The sequence below is a fragment of the Cyprinodon variegatus genome, unplaced genomic scaffold (genome assembly GCF_000732505.1).
Source record: "Cyprinodon variegatus isolate N-32 unplaced genomic scaffold, C_variegatus-1.0 Scaffold97, whole genome shotgun sequence".
NCBI lineage: Eukaryota > Metazoa > Chordata > Actinopteri > Cyprinodontiformes > Cyprinodontidae > Cyprinodon > Cyprinodon variegatus.
The window spans coordinates 745,554-768,180 of record NW_015150550.1 but is presented as its reverse complement, the minus strand read 5'-3'; the positions used below and the strand labels follow the sequence as shown (position 1 = coordinate 768,180).

The following is a 22,627-nucleotide window of genomic DNA, read 5'->3' as shown; positions in this document are numbered from 1 at the left end:
ACTGATCCAAACCCTGACAAGAAAAAGTTGATAAAAAAGACTCTAAAGAGAAAGATTAGAGGATTTGTTCCTGCGCAATAGTGGAAATAGACAGTAGTTGTATTGTGGTGTTTAAGTGTGCCGTAACTCAGAATCAAGAATCCAAGACACAAGTGGGATTAGATTTGGTACAGCTGTGCATTTGTGGCTTTACCCTCATTGTAGACTTCACATAATCTTAAACATATCTCCAGATAAGGACCATACAGATTTTTTCTGCATCCTGGTTCTATTAATACTCTCAGCCTCCTGCAGGAAGGGCAAATCACCAGCTTAGGCTTCAGACAAGACAAGCAGGAGAAATAAATGCATTGTGTACATCACTAAAGCTGCATTACTAAAACTGAGGTATTATGGTGTTAGTCTATGGACATCACCAAGTGTTAGCAAAGGAAATCAGCTAAAATGCAATTTGCATCCCTGTTGTTATTAAAGCATTAAAAATAAAATCCCTCAACATATTGCATATGGATAATTTCATGTTCTGGGCATGCCTCAGCTATGATTTTTTTTTTTACATTTTCTCATAAAATCATGGTCTGTATTCCCTTCAGTTCAGTTCAGCCTTCTTCTGGATGGTGGCCACAGAATATGGGTCAGAATCTGATTTTTACACTACAGCGCTGAAATAAGGTCAGTCTGAAGGTTAGTTTATGGTTAAGGCATCTATGTTCCAAGCACAAAAGAGGGGTGCGGAACATTGCAGACATAGCATTTTATACTCTCTCTTACTTTTCCTTGCCTTACCCAATATTCTGGTAGACTCTAGGAGGCAGTGTATGGCACAGACTGTATGCTTACAACTCCAAAATACATGTCGAGGTAGAAAAAAACAGTTATTTCTATACCTCTTTGTGTCATGCAAGAGTTACAGTAATTTCTTTCAAGTGTTGTTCACAATTTGTTGATCATAGATCATTTATGGGCCATTGCAAAAGATGCCTACATATGTTTCTGTGAACCCTTGCCAGTAGGAGCTGTTGCTTCTCCTCTATGATTTTCCATGCACAACTGTTATTGTATTAACATATTTTATTAGTTGGGCAGTAAAGAAAATTCTGATCTGAATGCTAAAAGGACATAATTTGGCTGCAAAGCACTGTGAGGACCTTGTGGACGTGTCAAGCATAAACCAATCTGATACATTTTAAAAATGTATCAGACAGAGCATATTTTAATCTAATTAACCATTATTCAACAGGTATCATTAGTCAATTTTCTTGTTTGCATCCCTAGTGTAAACCATTCACATGCATGTTTCTGATGACCTGTCCTTTATATTTGTACTTTACACCCAAATTTACCTGAAATAAATAACACACAGAGGTACCGTCTACAATACCCATACCTTGCCTCTAAATAAATGTATAATGTTGTATAAATACCTGGAAGTCTCCCACCAGGTGTCCAAATAACCATGACAACGGTGTTCAGTAGTACCAGAACATCAACAGAGTCTTTCAGCCACAGATGGAGGCTCAGTGTTACCAGAAATGATTCCACATAAGAGGGAAGTTGCTGCAATAATCAGGGAGACCCTCTGTGGCATACTGCCAGCAGATGAGGATGAATCATACATATTTTCTAAGACCGTTAATATAAGTGTGTAACAACTAAAATAACGTGATACCGCTACACCTCAACAATTTAAATACAGTGACATTATTAGTTTTAATTTGAAGCTAACAAAACTATTCCCCAGTATAAAGAAATCCTAAACTGAATTAGACCATGTCATTATCACTACTTACATATGTGAGTTAAATGTGCTAATCATAAATATCCACAAGAGAAATGTAAAGACAATAAACTTTTGGTGGACAGATGCTACACTTCAGGTTAAAACTTCCAGTACAGGACTGACTGGGTGTAAGCCTATAACCCTGTGACTGCAGGAAGATACTCTTGTAAAACCTGACCAATGGAATACTGTAAAAATGTTAAATAGGTCCAAACTTTAATGAGTAGAGTCATCCGAGGCAGAAGCTGTTGGCTTCTGCTTTTGATGATCTTACTGGCCTGAGGTTTCTAAAGGTAGCAATTCTGAGTTTCCTGAAAATGTTATGGTAATAAGGAAGCTGCTGGCCTTTTTCCTCAGCTTGTGGGTGAAAACTACATGTAGGTGCACTGCCTTCATCCCCCCAAGCAGTTCCTTATGTTCATTTGCTGAGCAGTCTTTGTACCACACATTGATATGCTTAGTAAAAGGACACTAAATAACGCATCATTCAACGTGAGGGTTCTGAGAAAGAAATCTCTGTTGAAGGAAAATGTCAGATAATCTTGGAGAAACTGTCAATCTTTGAGGTGTTGCGGACCAGTTTCTTATCCTCACACTGATCACTCAGATGTCCTAGCCAATGTCTTAAGCTTCTGTTATTTTTATGTGTGTTTAAACAAGGGCTGAAACAATTGAGATGATTAATCGTGAGTAATCGATTGTTGAAATACTCATCAACTAATTTAGTAAACCATTAATTATTAACTGTAGCGCAGAGACTCTAAAATGTGCCTTTACTTGACAGAGCAAACAAAATAAAGTAAAAAAATATGTAAACATTTTGCATTTAAGATTCTTCTGCCAATAAGCTCTACCTAGAACTCCACAAGTGGAAATTTTTTTGTTTCACCTGTTTTATTTTCAGAAATAGCCTTCTTTAAAGAACCTTTTGCTATCTGATTATTAATCTAAATCGAAAAAAATTATTTACATATTAATCGATTAGCAAATTAATCTTGACCATTCTGTTATGGGGTTGATCTACAAGATGCTGCCTAGACTTCAGACCCAACTTGATGGGATGTTTGTTTTTACACCAGAAGATTGCTGTAGGGCATCTTTAGTAAACGGCCACATGATTTGGATCAGCTGCTAGGAGCAGGAGTTATGGACAGCTTATAGTAAAGACCTTAATACTCAGGCAGGTTGTAAACAGAAGCATTAAATGTGGACATAGCTGAGCTCCTTTTAACCAGCTCATCTTCAGTATGAAAAAGGTTGATATGAGTGAGCCAGAAGTAGACTTATTCATTGAGATTGCCAAGATAAGCACACAGTGGGCCATTTATCAAAACAGACGAAGGCTGACAGTGGAGATGTAGAGATTTCTAAGTGTTATTAAAACACAATCTTTATAAAACAAAGCGGTGTAAAAACAAACCATTAAAACAAAATCTATCTGTATTCTGTTTTTCTTAGAGCCAAACTGTGGTTTGGTCAGTTTGAAACCCATGTAGCTCTTACCCTGAGGTATTAATTGAGTCCAGCATATAACTCTTAACGTTCTTTATGTTGTTTCACCACTGCTCCATTTAGTTTAAGAAGTGCAATTAATACAAGTGGGAAAACCAAATAACCCAAGTTTTTGCTTAATCTTATTATAGGCAGATCACACCACCAATACTGACAGAACAGAATATGAGTCAGCATCTGATCAGGGTTCTTACCTTGCTGTAAAGTTTCCTTGTGATGACTGCAATAACAAGAAGTGTCAGCAGAAACACACCAAAAAGAAAGTTTTCTCCCAACACTCTTCATGAAAAATAGATGAAGTGAAGCAGAGAGAAATCACCATCATTGCTCCTGACCCTGCGGGTACAAGTAGCTGCACAGTCGGCGATACAAAGCCCGCCATTCACTGACCTGCGGTAAATGGTTCTTATTCAGACAAGAATCGTCTGTAACACATCTATTAGCATAACTGAAAGCGCAAACACAAGTACAACAACTGAGCGCTATTTACTGAGAGGATAATGCAACTTAGAGTATCATCGTCTCCTACTATCAGGGAAAAGCACCTTGCTGTACCAGCCTTTAACACAAATACTCCCACTATGTGAGTGGGGACTTCACACTCTTTATGATAATAGAGGAACTATCACAATCATGTTGTAAAAAGAAAGTCATGCTTCGGTCCTGCAGAATGCACCTTGTGCGAAGGATTGTGTACTGGTGCAAGGGAAAAGAGAGGGGATGACATGTTGTATGTTGGTGAGTTTGCTAAAGACAACCATAAATAAATAATTCCTGAAATAATTAATGTGCTAGAGCCGGTTTTAGACAGGATGATAGGTGGTAAGGAGTGGCTTTAGAATCTATTTGTGGCTTTCAGGAGAAAATCAGCCTCCCTTTCTTCTTGTCTGTGGATGGCTCTTTGCCTGACTCTAACCTACTTTATCAGTAAGCTTATTTATCTGCTTGTCTGACCATCAAACTGGCATTAGAGCAAACTGAGATGAAAATGTGATGAACTGGAGGGAAAGCATAACGCTGAAGCGTTGTGTCCTTCACACATGCATGCTGAAGGCGTACGGTTGCTTGGTCTTTTCACTCCCAAATTAGCCATTAATCAACCCTCTGAGGACAGAGACTTTTTCACTGGTTCTTTGCAGATTTTACCATTAAAACACACACGTCCGTTGGTGTTTTGCATAATTAGTGCACTTATATTAAACGCAGGCAGATTCTAATGGAGCGCGAAGGGGACATCTTTACTTTAATTACAGCTCTCAGTAGCTTCGCACCTCATCTCCCCTCCGCTCCCCTGGAGAGTGAAGCAGCAGCGTTGAGGGAAAAAAAAGATTGAAGAAGACCGTTTCCTTCAAAGGTCACACCCTCGTTCAGTGGAGTTTAGATAGCATTTGACCTACCAGACCCGTCACACTGCAGCACTGCTCATCCCGAGTCACACAGGAGCACACCGATAAATAAAAACTCTGTTACAATCTCTCCCATTATGAGTTTGTGTGACATGGAGCAAGTTTGTGTGTGTGTGTGTGTGTGTGTGTGTGTGAGAGTGTGTGTTTTCTGGTCGAGCGGGTATGCCCACACATGGATTTTATTTACTGGAAGCTTTCAGAGTCTTCTGTCAATAACAGTAAAGTCCAAAAAAAGACTCTCTCCACAGAGCACTCTAACACCACACACTGAGGTGTGTGTGGATTCTCACAGGAAACGCCACAGATAAGTAAAACGCGAGGGCAACTCAAACCTCACAGCCTCATAACAGAGCATTTTCATGCTCATCATTGGAATCATAGTGATACAGCAGCAAAACATTTAAACTGCATGACCGATGATGCCATTTGGGATCCCTTTCACTTGAATCGCTGCTTGCGTTCTTGTGCATTGGTTGTTAAAAATATTGCTCTGCATTGTTTCAAAGATCAAACCCCTTACAAGAACGGCTTGACTATTTTAGATAAAGCGCCAAACAGGGCTCGGAGAGGAGATGAGAAGAGGGCAAACATATGAGAGGAAGAGGCGGGGGGAGTGAAACCAGGGTAACAAGAGAAAGCAAGAAACAATACTTCATTGATGACTGGCATTCCTCATTAGTGTCATCATTAGACTTTGTAGCTTGTCAAAGTGTCTTTCTTTAACTAGACTCTGTTATAAAAGGATGGCAGTGAATCGGGGGTGGATGGCAGAGTGATGGCAGGTCTGAAAGGACACTCACATGCAGAAACTTTCCTGAAAGAAAGAAAATACAGAGGTGAGTTTCTGGTCTGCTTTAGAAAGGATAATTGATTGTAACCAGAGATGGACATGACAGGCTCCATCTGTAAGGCTCATAAAGAAGAGAGCCCAAGGAAAGTGCATGCATATTGAGCATTCCCTCATTATCCTCTGCAAAGGACACAGACATGGAAGCTCTTAATGAGTGACAAATATATCTGGTAATATGTATCATTAGAGATGACTCAACAAAGACATAAAAAGAGCTTTGTGTCTGAATACGTGTGTGATTGTTTGCTCGTTCTGCTACCCGGTGCTGTTATCCTCATTAACAGATGGCCCTGACATAAATGAAGTTGTAAGATCTGCTTTTTTAGTAGATCGAAGTCACAGAACCGGCTGCAGATCTGAGTAGAAGGGCTAAAATAAAAGTGCACAGAAGTGACAAAAGTGTGCTGAATAAGTTCGCCTAGATTTTGTGTGTGTACTTATGCGGCAAGCAGAGGTTGGTAGCATTTTGCCTAACAGTGCACAAGAGCGACGTTCTGTCCTCAAACATCACACCGTTTTTTTTTCTACCAGCCATGATCACCTGTCCCTGTATCCATCTTTCCCTGTGCCTCCTGGAGCTTCAACTCAAACTCCAAACACTGCTGATTACTGCATGTATAAACGTCAAGAACAGCAAATCTTCTGACAGACACACCCAGGAATGGTGGATGTCTAAAAATGCTGCTTCCTCCTGATGGGTGATGTGATAAAATGACATTACAAACTCCAAGGAAACGGGAGCTTGATACTATTAATCTTAATCATATTATTACAGATAAGTAATTGATCTCATTGTGTAAAGAAGCATAGCATATAAAAAGCTTATTTAAAACTAATATGCATCAAAACCAAAACAGGAACGACTTGGAGGTGGAATATCAGTAGAGAAAAAAGGAGGAAAAAATCCTTTACACCTGCAGCTCTCAGCTGTGGTGAGCATATTCTGAAACAGTGCTCCACCTGGAGAGACTGTGCAGCATTCCATTTGGAAGACAGGGATTTACAATGGAGGTGGGGGCTGCTGCGCTGGTGGTGTCCATGTGTGCTCTGGCACAGCGGCAGAGGGGTAAGTGGAGCGGCGTGGTACCAGCTGCAACAGTGTGGCTGGGAATACACACTAAGCTGCCAATTGTGTGCCATCATAGCAAAATATGCTCAGAGAGACGTCTACTGTAGTAGGACCCTCAGTGAAGGCTGTTTCAGCTGGTGTTTCTAGATCAGTCTGAGTCTACGTGTTACATATGCTATTAATATTACAGGAAAAAAGGAAGGTTATCTGGGTTGGTGCCTTATGGTATTAAAATGATCGTTTTAAACTGTTTCAGAACAAATGAAAAAAAGAAAACAAATAAATGAAACACAAAAAAGTCTATTAACCACAAAAAGAAAACAGGGATGGAGAGATCTATTTTACACTTAAAAAGCTTTATTCATACTTTCTGCCCAACATGAAAAGTAAAAGCAGGAATGGATTTGAAAATAATGATAACATTGATACATTTTGAGATATTATATATGCATAAGGAAGTATATTTATATGTTGTTTTTGTTTTTTTGTCTCCACAAATGTAAAATAACACAATTGCAATTTTTCTTTATTCCAAAAATCGAATAGAAAAGGGGTATATCCTTTAGCTGTTTTAAAATGAACTGTGATATACTGGCAGTTGAATTTTAGAAGAGTTTATTGTCGTGATCTGGCCTGATAGCTCACTTTCATTTTTCATGACATTCACCTGCTTAATTTTGTCCGGCTCCTAATCAGTCACTCATCTCATCCACCTGCTGGTTCTTCTTTATATTGGGCTCAGTTCCAGCTATCGGGGCCAGATCATTATTTGTTTGCTGTTAGATGTTTTTAGGTTCTGTTTTCATAAGTTTTAGTTAGTCCAAGGTTCATGTCCCTGTTCCAGCGAGGAGATTATTCTGGAGCCAGTTTCTTCAGGAGAGTTTATTCCAAAACCAGTGGTGAAAATGTTTCAGCATTTCCCTAGTGATTCTGATCCCCTGATTCTGTTCCCTCTCTTCCTGGCCCTGTCTGTCCCCGTCTGATCTGTTCGTCTGAACCACCTTTGGACTCCTGCTGGATTTTGCCTGTCTGTGTCTGTGCATTTTTTTTCTGTCTGAACTGGTTGCTCTGAACCTGCCTTCACGCTCTGAGGATTCCTGGAAGCTTGGATTCCTCTGTTTCCTGTTTGGGTCAGAATCTCAGATCGTGCAGAGAACTCCTGACTCCCTGAACTGTTCCTGCCTGATCTGTTCTCCCCTGATTTGGATCGGCTTCCCGCAGCATCTGGGACACTGTGGGCGGCTCAGGGCTGCATGTCGTTGGCAGTGCATCGGCTGATCCTGCCAATCATTGAGAGGATGGACTGAACCGTTAAACCAGAGTGTCAGTGATTGGGCGGTGCCCAGTCCCCCTCCTGCAGCCGCAGCAGTCCTCAGTGCTGTGCTTCTGTTCTGTTTTATTTTAATAAACGTTTTGAACTTTCCTACTGACTGTCTCACCTCGAATACTGGGTCCGTCTGTCCCGTTTTCTGACACTGATACTGTAACAGCAGTTACATCAGAAACATTATTGTTCCATGATTTCACAAAAAAAGGATTCTTTTATCATTAATTCAGATCCAGAAAGCACTTATGTTTCCCAAAAAAGTGACTTTACACTGTTAACTTTAGGAGTTGTTTAGACAGATCGGAAGCTGTAGCAACCAGTACCTTCTCTTCCTCATTGTTCTCTTATTGATTCTTACTTTTAAAGTCCCTTCCTTTCCATGTGTTTTCCTGCACCCCAAACCGAATTAGGGAAGTGGAGTGTTTCATTTTTGTTTTTGTTTTCCTTCACAAGGAAGAACAAAATTAAATTAGAATCAGAATCAACTCCACTGGCCAAGTTCAGACCGCAAACAAGAGCTTTGTCTTCAGTTTCCATCTTTCACATCATATTAATATCAGTAGAATATGTAAAAGACATTAGAGGAAATGAAGTAAGGATGAGCTGCACAGATTGGAGATTTGATTAAATTAGATTTTGATGCACTACAGTTAAAACCATGCAACACGATCATGCAAGCGGCAGTTGAGAACATGATAAAGACCACTTTGAAAGACGGATTTGGAGAGGCAGATTAAGTATGCGTTAACCCTGACTTGAAAAATCTACATGTTTTGCTGTGGAAAGTGATTCCTTAGAAGGTATCATGTTGTGGAAAAGACAACCTCCTTTGAGCCCACACAAAATATGGCAAAGATTTATGTTCCTGTGATTCTACATGGAGGGACAACAGATTTGCAATTTAAGTGTGCTCCATGAGTCAAGTAGAATAAATCTGTGTGCATGTTGGCTATAAATGTGTACAATAAAACTGAAAAGCTAAATAAATATCCAAATCCACTAAGCCGGGTCTTATTTAAAGCATGATTCACCTATTTTATCATTCATATTCTGAGAATGAAAAATACATAACCAGGAGACAGATTTGTGAGGAGAAAATATGTCCTTGGACATGAGCAAACAAGGATGACAGGACACCTGTTTAACTATCAAAAAATCATTAAAGGTGAACATCCACAGACAGGATTGTTCATTTTGGCTTATTTCTTAGACAATTAACCAGACTTTTACTTATAATTCCCAAATCTGTATCTGCTTAATAGAAATCATCCCCATATTATGTGGGTAGGTAGAGTGTGGTGTGTTAATGTGGGCATGTGAGTAAAAGAGGGAATGCTCTCATTAATAAAACAGGGAGTTGAATAATTTCTTCCAAGCTGCTATTAGTCTAAATCACGATTAAAACAGATCACAGGACCGAACAACAGCGGCAGAAAAATGAAACAAATCTTTATCCAATTAAAAATGAATAACACTCAGCAGGAAGTGTGCCCTAAACCTACACAGGTCAAAGCAGAACCGCCAAATGAGCGTCGCTGTCTGCTGTCTCTCAGTGCAATCAGATAAACGGAGGATTGAGGGGATAATAGAGGAGAGAGAGAAAGACACAGCACAACAATCCAGAGTTTACCAAATTAGCTGCTACCCTGCCACGCTTCAGGGGCTCCCCCACAGTGCATGAATTAAAAAAAAGAAATATATAGAGAAATTAGCTGCTGCTTCAATTTCTACCGGCTACTGCTGCTGCTGCTGAAAAAGAAAGTAAAAAAGATGTAACCACCTGAGTAATGGACTTTTAATACCTTACTGATCATTTATAAGGATCTTTGCTCCACTTAGTTAAGAAAGAAAGAAAGAAAGAAAGAAAGAAAGAAAGAAAGAAAGAAAGAAAGAAAGAAAGAAAGAAAGAAAGAAAGAAAGAAAGAAAGAAAGATTTAGATATTGATATGTAAACCATGTCAAAAACCATATCAGTCTGGGAAGGGGGGGATCATATGTATCTGCTTCCCCTCTTTTAGAGCCAATGCACAGTTTAGTGAGGATGAGGATGTTAAAGCTGAAAAAAGACCAACAATGTGATTCTGTAACCTGAGTGTTTCTAATATTTCTTCAGAGACCTGCTGGCAGAACAGCTTTTCCTGAGCAGCTTAAAGTCCGATCAAACATGCTCCATCATCTGCTTTTATGAAATATCTCCAGAGAGCATGAGACTGAGCGACATAGAGAGGGAGACAGAATAACAGAGCAGGGTGGCCTCCCTCCTCTCCTCTCCTCTGCTCCTTCCTTCACACTCACACCCTCGCAGACCCAAAGAACCGCTCAAGCTGGAGGCTGAGCGGAATGTAGATGCGGCTGGAGACAAGAGCAGAAGCCGTGATTTGCACACAGACATTAGGAACAGCCTGCACTCTTTGCCCAGTCCCCCTTTTCCTCTCTAGTCTGTTTTATGTCCTCTCTCTCTTTTTTGTTGAAATGTGAGGCTTTCCTGAAAGTGAGTGGAGCGCAGAGTATTGCCAAAGCCGACACTGTTCACCCCAAACTCGGTGGCTGAGCTGACAGCTGTGCAGATGAACTCTGACTGCAGGCGGACGGTCTGACGGACGCTGGAACAGACGCAAAACTTAACAGACCTCAGCAGCGCTGATAACATCAAAGAGAAGCCGGGGAGACGCGCGCGCGCATCTTTCTGTCCTACCTGCTGGAGGAGAAAAGTCAGAAGGAAGCAGAGTCTAGCGTCCATGCTCGGTTCGGGTCGTTTCGGTGGGGGAAACACAGAATGATTCAAGGCAGGGTGTTAGAGGCTGGGTCAGCCCTGCTCATAATTCCTCTGTCCGGCGGTCAGAAGGTCGGGGGGGAGAGAAGAGGCTTTTGCTGCGAACAGCCAGCAACTTCCCACAAATAGGCAACAACTGCAGTCTGATGGCAAAGCGCTGGATGTGAAGGCGAGACTACGACCAACGGATTTATGAGAAGGACAGGGAGAGAGAGAGAGGGGAGAGATAGAGAGAGAGGAGGGGGGGCTCCTTCCTATATGAGGGTCAGCGTCTTCATTTTCAGTACGTCTGGAGGGCAGACACGTTTTCAACTTTCTGAATGATCTGCGGCAGATTTGGTGTTAATTGATCAGTACAAGATATTGACTCTGTTCTTAAGCAAATGATGCTCATGATATCCTTATGTAGCGTTTGTTCCTATAGATTATGTAGGTGAGCAGAACAAAGCCTGAGAGGCATCCTGACTATTCCTATTTATATTAACCTGAGGATGTTAATCTGCAAAAGACTCGGAACCACTTGAAATAATTATGAAAAACATGAATCATGAGTTGTCTCCTGAAAAACTTATTTCAAATAATTTGACAACATTTTGACATTTTTTATGGCTCAAGTCACTTCTAAATACTTACAAATCCCTATATATATATATATATATACATATATATAGATAGATAAAATACACACATAAAAACACACCCCTGACCCCTAAAGCTTCATCAACTTTGACTGGAATATTTGCTTAAATTATATCCCTAATCCAAAGATGTTCAACTCATCAGTCCACCCTTTGCAGCTAAACAAATTCAAGTCTTCTTAGAAAGCTTTCCATAAGATTTAGGAGTGTGTTTATGGGATTTTTTGACCATTCTTTCGGAAATCCGTATGTGAGGTCACACACAGATGTTGGAGGAGAAGGCTCTCAATCTCCGCTCTAATTTATCTTTAATTAATCCTTAAGATATTCTTTCGGCACTCTGGAGGGGCACTGTGACTAGATGACTCTGAAGTGACTCACCCTGAACCCTGAACCGCACAGACCAGCTGGCTGCTGGGTTTTGCTGCCAAAATGTGAGTTTCTGGAGACCCGCTGGGTCCATCAGATAGTAGCCTACTGGGCTGCTTTCAAGACTCCAGAAGAAAAACAGTGTAGGAAAACCAAGATTAATAAGCTGCATACCTTTGTCTCGAACATCTATATCACTTGCACCAACCAGAACTACAATGCACTTTCTCTTATGTTCCATGACATTTTTACCCAAACTGTTTTTGCCTCCCAAGTAATAGAATACGAGGCATGTCTGAACAAATATTTCCCATGAATACCTGCCACCGGTCTCCTTGCTTACTTCCATTTCCCTGAAGTGGTTACCTGATCGCCAGATGGATTAAAAGGTCCTAATTACTCTAGTTTTTATGTTCAACGTGTCCCTACCCCTGATGGACTGTTGGCGGTTCCAAAGACTGACTTCGCAGTGAAAAATAGGTGCATAGTTGAAAGGATTTTTAACAGCGTAATGAATGGATTAATGCAACCTGGTGCAGACAAGTAACACCTTTTTTCGCCACCTGGAAACATGACTGTACCAAACTAAACAGTCTACCACTTGCCAAGCTGGTGTTACCTGCAATGGTGGAGAACACCTATCGCAACCCAACATTTGCATGGTGGTGAACGGAGGAATATGTGGCAGTGTATTATCCAGGGGGTTCGATGTTGAAGTACAGTTCTGTTAAATGAAGTAAAGTGTAGATGTCTTTACTCCTCACATTAATCAGAGCCAAGGCTAGGTGGACAGCTACTGACAGTCTAACTTAGAAGGCCATTTGCTGAAAGGGTGGGTCAAAATAATAGATTTTTCTACAAACCACACTGACTTTCATTTCCAGCGTTGGCAACGTCTTATAAAATGAAGTTCATTTTCCTTAGCCAACAAGACTCCATCAGCAGCAATATGTTGAAACATTTATTAAATAACTAACTAGAATTTGTAATTTGAATCTTTNTTTTGCTGCGCCTTGACGCGCGTCAACCATTGACTTTGCATGTAAACTCGCTGCTTCTGTCGCGCCAGCTGCCCCCGGTGCGAATGCAGCATAACAGTTCATGAAAAGGTAATAACCTGAAAAGGATTGATAAAGGTATGGTTTTAAAGCATGGTTCTAAAGCTTTGCCCACCAACCCGTCCATCCTTCGAACCAACAATCTCCACAGCCAGAGCGGGCAAAATTAAATCATAATTGAAATTGCTGGCTTAAATATGGTGATATTGATATTGAATGGTGATACTGAATGAGTCCAAAGGCCACTCTAAGGTTAGTGCATACAAACAGATATTTCAGTATAAAAGTGCAATTTAAGAATTGAAATTGGATGTAACGACTGGAATGGAATACCTTATGCTGACCCCTTTTTAAAGTTACCACCGGGCTTTATTTCACTAAAAAGCCCACAATCAGACTTCAACCCAATGTACCCCACATCCAAGGCCTACTTTTTTGTCGATCAAGCTTATATATTTGCCACACAGATTCGGACCGATCAGCAGAAGAGAAGGTAGTATTTTGAAGACTGTAAAAGATTAGCTTGCACCAACATGCAGAAGTTCCTGGAGTGCCATGATGTAATGGATGAAGGGGTTATTATTAGGATCCACATTCTAACCACCTTAGTTCACTGCACCATCCAATTAAACTAGATTCACCCTGACCACGGCACTCTGGAGGGGCACTGTGACTAGATGACTCTGAAGTGACTCACCCTGAACCCTGAACCGCACAGACCAGCTGGCTGCTGGGTTTTGCTGCCAAAATGTGAGTTTCTGGAGACCCGCTGGGTCCATCAGATAGTAGCCTACTGGGCTGCTTTCAAGACTCCAGAAGAAAAACAGTGTAGGAAAACCAAGATTAATAAGCTGCATACCTTTGTCTCGAACATCTATATCACTTGCACCAACCAGAACTACAATGCACTTTCTCTTATGTTCCATGATACTTTTACCCAAACTGTTTTTGCCTCCCAAGTAATAGAATACGAGGCATGTCTGAACAAATATTTCCCATGAATACCTGCCACCGGTCTCCTTGCTTACTTCCATTTCCCTGAAGTGGTTACCTGATCGCCAGATGGATTAAAAGGTCCTAATTACTCTAGTTTTTATGTTCAACGTGTCCCTACCCCTGATGGACTGTTGGCGGTTCCAAAGACTGACTTCGCAGTGAAAAATAGGTGCATAGTTGAAAGGATTTTTAACAGCGTAATGAATGGATTAATGCAACCTGGTGCAGACAAGTAACACCTTTTTTCGCCACCTGGAAACATGACTGTACCAAACTAAACAGTCTACCACTTGCCAAGCTGGTGTTACCTGCAATGGTGGAGAACACCTATCGCAACCCAACATTTGCATGGTGGTGAACGGAGGAATATGTGGCAGTGTATTATCCAGGGGGTTCGATGTTGAAGTACAGTTCTGTTAAATGAAGTAAAGTGTAGATGTCTTTACTCCTCACATTAATCAGAGCCAAGGCTAGGTGGACAGCTACTGACAGTCTAACTTAGAAGGCCATTTGCTGAAAGGGTGGGTCAAAATAATAGATTTTTCTACAAACCACACTGACTTTCATTTCCAGCGTTGGCAACGTCTTATAAAATGAAGTTCATTTTCCTTAGCCAGCAAGACTCCATCAGCAGCAATATGTTGAAACATTTATTAAATAACTAACTAGAATTTGTAATTTGAATCTTTTGCAGCTCAATAACATTTTTCCTGGACTTGGAGGTAAGAAGTCAGTGACCAGCTCTGGCAGACTAGACGAGTTGCAGATTGAAGGGGCCAGTAAGAGGGCAACCTGGACAGGCAAGAGTGAGAGGGACACAGACAGAGGTTGGCTGGGTGTGGAGACAGTGTGTGGCCTTAAAGAATGTGAGTGCTAGTTCTGGAACCGAAGAGAAAGCTGAATAGAAGAAACCCAAGGGTCACTCCAGTTGCATTTGTGCTCAGAGTTTTTACCTTCCAGGTAGATGCAATATAGTGATACAGTGTAATGAGAGGCCAACAATAAAAGTACTGCAGCTTACCCATAGAAAAGCTTCAGGTCTGATTGGGGATTAGTAGATGACTGAAGTTCCATGTCTGGAAATATAAGAACAACTTTTTACATTGTTCCTTCCTCTACACTTAAAAAAAAAAAACACATGCACAATCCTATACCCATTCCCGATAGGAAACATTCATTAAACGCATGTGAGAGCATGTACAAGCCCATGCATGCTCTGTTTAAAAGTTGTTGTTTGCATTGCTCATATAAGCTTATTTTTCAAAAGAAGATTAGCAATTTTTCCACTATGTCAGACTCTCCACCGGTTTGTGAAAACGAGCACCTAGGACGGCTTTATGTAAACACATCACCAGAATGATTGACAATTAGGAGGACCACTTATTTTGATGTTCCAATTGGAAAAATAACATCTTTCATTATATATTTATGATAGAAAGAGTTATGAAAGGATTTATTTGTTGCCTAGGGGCACTCGACGACAAGAGTGTTGTATAAATGTTTAAGATCTAGAACCAAATCAACTTTAACATCCTGTGCTCTAAGGTGTCAGGAATCCAGTTTTTGTGGGTTGTTTCCATGTTTCCTTTTTTCCTCCACCAGGTGGTGCCCCGTCCTCATTGGGCCTCCTTGCACACCTGCAGCTCGTTGCCTCATTATCTGTGGAGTGTTCTTAAGCTGCTGACTGCCACTACCTCGGGCCAGAGTGTTTGCCAGTTTTGGGTACTCTAGCCAAGCTGAGTTTTGCTGAGTCAAACTGAGCTCTTGTCAACCTGAGTTTTAACATTGTTTGTCTTTTGCCTCTCGGCAGGAAGTCATCCTGCTACTGACCTGACCTACTCTCGCTGGAAGGATCAACTGAGCTACAAACTGAGCTGGGGTTCAAACAAGAGGTTTGGATCCACTTTCCCCAAGAGATCGTTTGAGCTTTGCACTGAGAAAGGGATTAATCTCCACTACGACCCGTTCAAGTACCGCAGGAAATCTGAGTGGCAGTCCGTTTTCTCCGTTCTCCTATTAACAACCGCATTCTGGGTAAACCCTGTTCCGCCCTCCACCGAATCAGACAAATACTGGAACTACAGCATACAGACTGGAGTCAAGTATTTATCAACTTCTCTGGAAACGTGAGTCAGCAACCAAATCCTCTTCTCCAAGTTCATGAGTCAAATTTCCCACTGAGCCTGAACTAACCGCTGTGTCTTCCCCTCACTTTTCAGTTCTGGTTGAGCGGTGTTCAGAGTAACACTTTTCCCTGTATTATCTCTTCATTAAACCTGTTAAATCTCTTCCCTGATCTCCCTGTTAGGTTTTCTGCATTTTGGTCTGAACCTTAGTAAAATCATGACATAAGGGGTTCTTCTAAAGGTTGTGCTAGAATAGCATGCCCCATACTAAGTGTGTTTTTCTGAGTGAATACAAACTGTATTGTTAAATTGTTGGTATCAAATGGTGGTTAAAACTTAGGACATCCCAGAAATGTAAGTATGATCATAGCTGCTATGGTTTCGGGAAAAAAAGTTTAATATAGAAAAAAGAAGTGGCAGATATTTCAATAAAGAAATACCACTGTGTTCTGCATTTGGCACCATCTGGCACAGTCCAGTACACTTTTGACACGTTCTACAAAAGTAGACCTTTCCTGTGATTTTACTTTTTTACTTTACTTCAACTTGTTTGACATCTCTAAAATTACTTTTTTGTGAATTTCTTATTAAATAGTCATTTTCACTGATTTTAAAAAACATTAATAACCATATACAGTCATTACACAAGACTATAAATAAACTTCAGATTGGCAGATTTGTGCATGTAACCCTTTCTTTTAATTGGCAAAGCCAGTAGAATGAAACTAGATGCATTACATCTACCTAATTACAATCCGTTAGTGAATTTACAATGATGGATGTGGGCTATGCAATCTGAAGGACATACTTCCATTCAGTCAACTCATTGTAACTCTGCAAATATCAGGAAATAAAGCTGGTGAGGGAGACTTGGTGGCTGTTTGGCTAACATAGGTGTATTGCAGTATATTTAGGACCTTGATGGAGAAAAAATATGACCCAGCTAGGAGCATGCCAGCAGTGGAGAAGAGTTTCTCACAGTTTAGTGTGCACCAGACAGTTATTGAACAAGCAGTTCTGAGATTTAAACACTGCACATCTGTTGCACTATGCCCTTACACTGGTTGTTGTGCGGTGAGGTTAGTGGCACAAAAAATACCCATGACACATTATAGCAGGCAGCGGTTCTTATCGGGACTTTATACCACCCCCTAAATCTTTTAATGGAACGCTGTTCTGTACCTTTACCCTTATTGTAAAGAGTTTGTTACAAAATACCCAAAATAAGACAAACATCCACGGTGGCTAATTGTTCACAACGAACACCAGAAGGACGATAATAGTGCATTATGAAAAAAGAATTAAGCATATCTAAAACAATCTTTTAATTCTAAAAATGAAAAAAGGGCAGCCTTTCTTTTATTATTTATTTATTTATTAAAAAAAGAGAAAATATTTGTTTTTTCTCTCTTCCAAACTGTTTTCTGTTTAAAGAAACAGAAAATGTAGAATTCACTCATAATGTCAATGTCAATAGTTTCCTGTTTTACATTTCAATAATGCTAATAGCATGAAAAACATAATCGTCTTCTGATAAAGCTAATCTACTTGTTTCATGATGTAAAAATAAATACTGATTTTTCGTTTTACTCAGAATAAAAGTTTATTTTATGACTCCTGGGTACTGCTACTGAATATCTGGATGGACATAAGCAGCATTTAATAGTTTACTGATGACAGAAAGTGGCAAAACTCTGGTTTACAGTTATTTGCTGTATAATTTCCCTCAGAAGGAATTAATCAAATGCAGGAAAAGCCTGAACCAGATACTAAAAACATGATTTAGAAATAAAAGGTCTTAAACAGTTCTGAACTGCCATAAGCAGAGCTACAAATCATAGTAAAGTTATTATGGAAAAATGTAAATGTCGTCTGAAAAGTGAGATTGTTTCACAAATATTTTACAGTGGCTAGCTTCTCTCCATATGAAAACTTATTAATCAACATTTTAATAGCCTTACAAGTAGTTTTGGATTTTTTCCTTATAAAAGACTTTAATTAATGTCCTCATTTTGCTTTGGTTTGCTTATTTCCCTGTCTCTATTTGAGCCTTAAACATTTCTCTCTGAGATGAATAAAGTGATTTGAATTGAATTAAACTGAATTGAGTCCTGACTGGTAATACCTTTACCTTAAACAATATGGAGCTGATAGCATGTTGGATCAAGAGGTGTATTTCATCAGCCATTTCTTTCAAAAGGCAAAAAAGTCTCCAAACTCATGCTGTGTGTCTGTGCCCTCCTTAATGTCTGCTGCTGATAGTTAATTTAGAAATGCATAGCTATTGAACTAGAGCACTGATTAGTCTCCCCAGCATAAAAGATCTTAAAAACATAATTTCACCTTTCTGTAAAAACAACGAGCATAAAGTGTAAGTTCAAGCCGACACAGTCCCAAGAGATGCATCTCGATAATGGTTTAATAACTACGTTTGTTGTGAGTTTAAATTTAATGTTGAGGTTGAGTTAGATCCTAAATTTAATGCAGTCCTTCCTGTCTATCTTTACCTAACTTAAACCCAACTATTTCTCCTTCTTGGCCAAAAGGTCAGGTATGTATAAAAATAACCCATCAGTCTTCCTTTAGGGGCAGAGCTTTCACAAAGCACACTTAATCTTCATGCAAAGTACTCTTAACCTCCAACACACAAATAAATCATGGGGAGTGAAACAGATGGATGAGTCTGTCGTTTCAAAGAGAAGCAACTGAACTCTGTAATAATGGAAACATTTGGAGACGTTTGCTGCCTTTCATCCAATCTTCTCCATCCACCCGTCTGTTTCTTCCCCTTTAAGCTTTCAGAAGAATGTATTTAATGCAGTGACAGATTCCTGCATATATTCATCTTGAGCAGGGTCTAGGAAAAGGTTACTGTAGCTCAACAAAATCACCAGGTGGGGGTCTCTGTATCTCCCAAAAAAGCAGCCACACTTTACTTTAACAATGGAAGTGGAATATGAGGGCAAAAACTGTTGTGACGCCTGAAGAATTGCTTTTCCGAGACAATTTCTCTGCCATATTCATTTATCAGAAAAGAAGCTGACAACTTATCACCAGTGACTGTTCCAAATCAAACCAGTCCAGGTGCAGTGAAAGCCTATGGTTTAATGATCAACCCAGACGGCAATATCAAATGAAGTATATAAAACACCAAACTGTGTTTATTCTTTCTCAATTCTAGCAGATTTATCTAAAAATGTCAATTTACTTTTCAGGCTTTGGGAATATAAATCAAATACTGTTGCAGAAAGGACAGTAAAACCCCTACAGTTTTACTGTGTGTGTCTGGGATGTAAGGGGGTTTAAACGACTGGAGACACTAATTTGTTTACACAGTCATATAAAGTACTGTAATTTTCTGTTCTTTAAGTTGGGGTTAGGTTTGGGTATATGTTGATAATAGTTAGAGTTAGGGCCTGGTAAGGTTCTGGGTTAATTTAAAATGAATTTAAGTCAAAGAAATGTCCCCATATGTCATGAAAACACAACTATGTGTGTGTGTGTTTTATTACTAGTAAATCAGACCTACAACATCTACACTACTGATTAAATTACAAAGAAAAAAATGGTACATTTACACAGATACCAAAAGTTTTCATTAAGGGCTGATTACTGTGGAGAACTCATTATTTTTGTTATTAAATTCAAGATAAGAAAAGTAAAATAAATATATTGGAGAGAACAAGTTTTCACACTGATTGCAAAAACTCATGTTATTTGCGACTGGAGAAAAAGTTTTGAGGGAAAATAACTTGTTGTAAATAAATAAGATAAGATAAATTTCCATTTGGAAGAACAAAGCTTTATTAAAAATATCTGTTACTCCCAAATAAATGTAATAGAGATGTTAAATTAAGGTTTTTCTTCGTTGACTAATGCCAACCCAACCTAACACTAATTTTGTTAAGAATCTGTATGACCTGGATTGTATCTTGGATCACCTCTGGTGATTTTGATTGGCACTAGCATGGATCTGTCAGAGAGCTATGTTGTCCTGTAGAGCTTCATGTCTGTTGTACTATCATTTCCATCACCTAACTTGAGTCTGTGGCACTGTTCATTTTGACTATTGCCTGGATTACCTTTGGCTCACTAGTTGCAATTCTGTGGGACTCCATTGTTGGATGCATTGCATTTCATATTTGGAGGTCTGGTTCATCCATGTGTCTCTGTGGAGCTGTATTGTCAGCTTCATTACCTCCACCCAAGCTCTTGAAGCACTGTGGATTCCTGCTGTCAGTTTTACCATCTTCTTGGAAACTTGGCTTTACCAGGGTTCGATGGTAGAGAAGAGTTTAACCTCAAAATGCATGTATGCAGGCCTTTGTCGATTCACGCCGTGGCTCTGGTTTTCATTGTCGCTGTGTCCTTGGGCAAGACATTTCACCTGCATTGGCTACTACTGGTGGTCAGAGGGCCTGGTGGCTGCAGTGTACCTTAGCCTTGCTTCTGTCAGTGAGCCCCAGGGCAGCTGTGGCTACAATGTAGCTTGCCATCATCAATGTGCAAGTAAATTGGCTAATGAGTTTGTAAAGTGCTTTGGTCAAGTCCTCTGTTTTGAAAAAGTGCTATATAAGTACAGGCCTTTTACCTGGCCTGTTGACTGCATGTCTTCCCCTGTCGCCATCATCTTTTCTTGCCTGTCTACTTTCAAAAACTATCACAATTAAGACCCCTAGTGCCTAACCCCACTCCCCAACTTAGCTTATCCTTTTGTCTCTGTAGATTTTTTTTGCAGACTGGATCTACTGCCCCTGGGGTGCCTGGACAACCTCTGTAATTTCAACTACTTCCTGAAATGTCTGGCTTGGCTGTCTGATTCAGCTGCTCCATCCCAGGGACACCATGCTCAACCATACTGCCCTATCAGGTCTTGAAACTGGCTGTGCTGCTCCGAGGATGCCTGGCTGTATTTTTCAGGGGAATTGTAAACTTCATCTGGTGGTTGTACCCACTTAAATACTAGTTAGCCTAATGGTTAGTGGTTATAGTGTGACTGGTATTCTCTTTATTTTGTTGTTATTTTTAATAGGACACACATTTACTTGTTGGATTAGGGGTATAATTTCCTGTTAATACAATCATTCAGTACATGTCGCTAATTCTGTCAATCAGAGCCTATAACCCCTCACTCTACCCTCCTCATTTGAGAAAAGGGAAGCTCCAAACAAGAAGTGATAGGCTATATGCTAACCACAAATGTTATGAATAAAAGCTTTCAAAAAGGAAATAAAATAATAATTTGAATTTAGGTGAAATATAAAATACCGCAACAATGCTGTTATACTAGCATTGGCAGCTACCCTACATGCTGGATGCTAAACGCTAATTTATACTTCCAAACTAGGTCTTCTGTTTAGGTGTCGCGGTGAATGCAGGGACATCTCAGCCCCCTTCGCAGACACTCTGCTGCACTTCTCCCAAATTGTAGGTGACCGCAGACAGGGGCCTCTGATTGGTCAAATCTACATCCGCTCTACACTATGTGTCTCCTGTTTGGTACCTTACCGGCTTGTTTTTTTGTATGACTGCCATGGCGGAAAACGACTCGTGAAGATGGACCAGCTAGAAGAGCGAGGTGCGCGAGAACGCTGGGACCCTTTCCACCTGGATCCCTGCTCTTTTTCGCCCTCATATCCCTCCGCTGTCACACAAACTTGCCCCCACTTTCTTACCTAGACCCACAGCTAGTTCTTGATTTTCCCCTTTTGCATTGTGGCGTGGAATAAACATAGCACAGACCACTCTTCAATATTGAATATAAATCAATAACGTCTGCATCATACCTGCAACAAGCTCACTGCAACACACTGCTACAGGAATATAAGCCAGCGCTTACTGTTATGACTTCAGTATTTACATTGCTAGCTGCTACTCCTTTATTACCGCATTGATATTTTGTAAAATCATAACATTGTCATATATCCTTTATGTGCAGTAAAAACTTGTGCACTTGCACTGTATTTTCTCTCTTGTCTCCTTTCACACTTAAAAACAGTGGTCAGCATGAGCACGCATTCCCCATATCTTCCTATAGTGTTTAAGGGACATACATCATCGCTTCTTGATTTGCAGAGAAATCTGTTGCTGTCCAGCTATTCCATCAGGACAGGGTCATAATCATTTGTTACATTTGATGTTTACAGATGTCTTCAAAAATATTTCATGCAAACTGCCCTGCTTCAATGTAATCATTTAGCCAAATGGTACCTCAGTTATTTATCATGAAAATCAGGCATCTTATTTTTTCTTGTATGTTCAGGTATTGTAGAAATACCTAAAAGTACCATCATATTAAAATATCGGATTATTTCAGGCTCTTTGTTGCTAATACTAATTACTGCGGGCCCACTCGTTCACTCTTCTACCATGCAATGCCTCAGATAGGACTTTGTTAATTTGAGTTTGGAAAAACTGCTCAGCAGAGGAAACTCTCTCGAAGAGAGTACAGGCCATCCTCAGAGCTACACAGAGATTTGGGAGGAAAAGAATGCATAATTTCTTTTTTTGTAATATTATAATATAAATAATTTTAAATGTATGGAAAAAAGAAATTGTTCTTGGGTGCCCTAAGTTTTCTAACCCTAATCCCAGCCCAATCCATGACGTTTGTTAATATAGGCATTTTTACAAATTAGCTGAATAATCATTCAGCCATCAAATGCAAAATTCAGCCTGGGTGCCATTCCGAACTTAGTCCCGCCCACAAGGTTTGAGGTCGGG

At 40.0% G+C, this 22,627-nt stretch overlaps 1 protein-coding gene across 1 annotated transcript in view; it reads right to left on the bottom strand.

Moving 5' to 3' along the window:
* Nucleotides 1-10,889, bottom strand: part of cdh13 (cadherin 13) — a 462,542-nt gene extending 451,653 nt beyond the window's left edge. Inside the window, exon 1 of the mRNA XM_015374092.1 lies at nt 10,640-10,889. Coding sequence (XP_015229578.1) covers nt 10,640-10,684 — 45 coding nt within the window. The 5' untranslated portion in view covers nt 10,685-10,889. The remainder of the gene's footprint in view (nt 1-10,639) is intronic.
* Nucleotides 10,890-22,627: the final 11,738 nt, after the last annotated feature.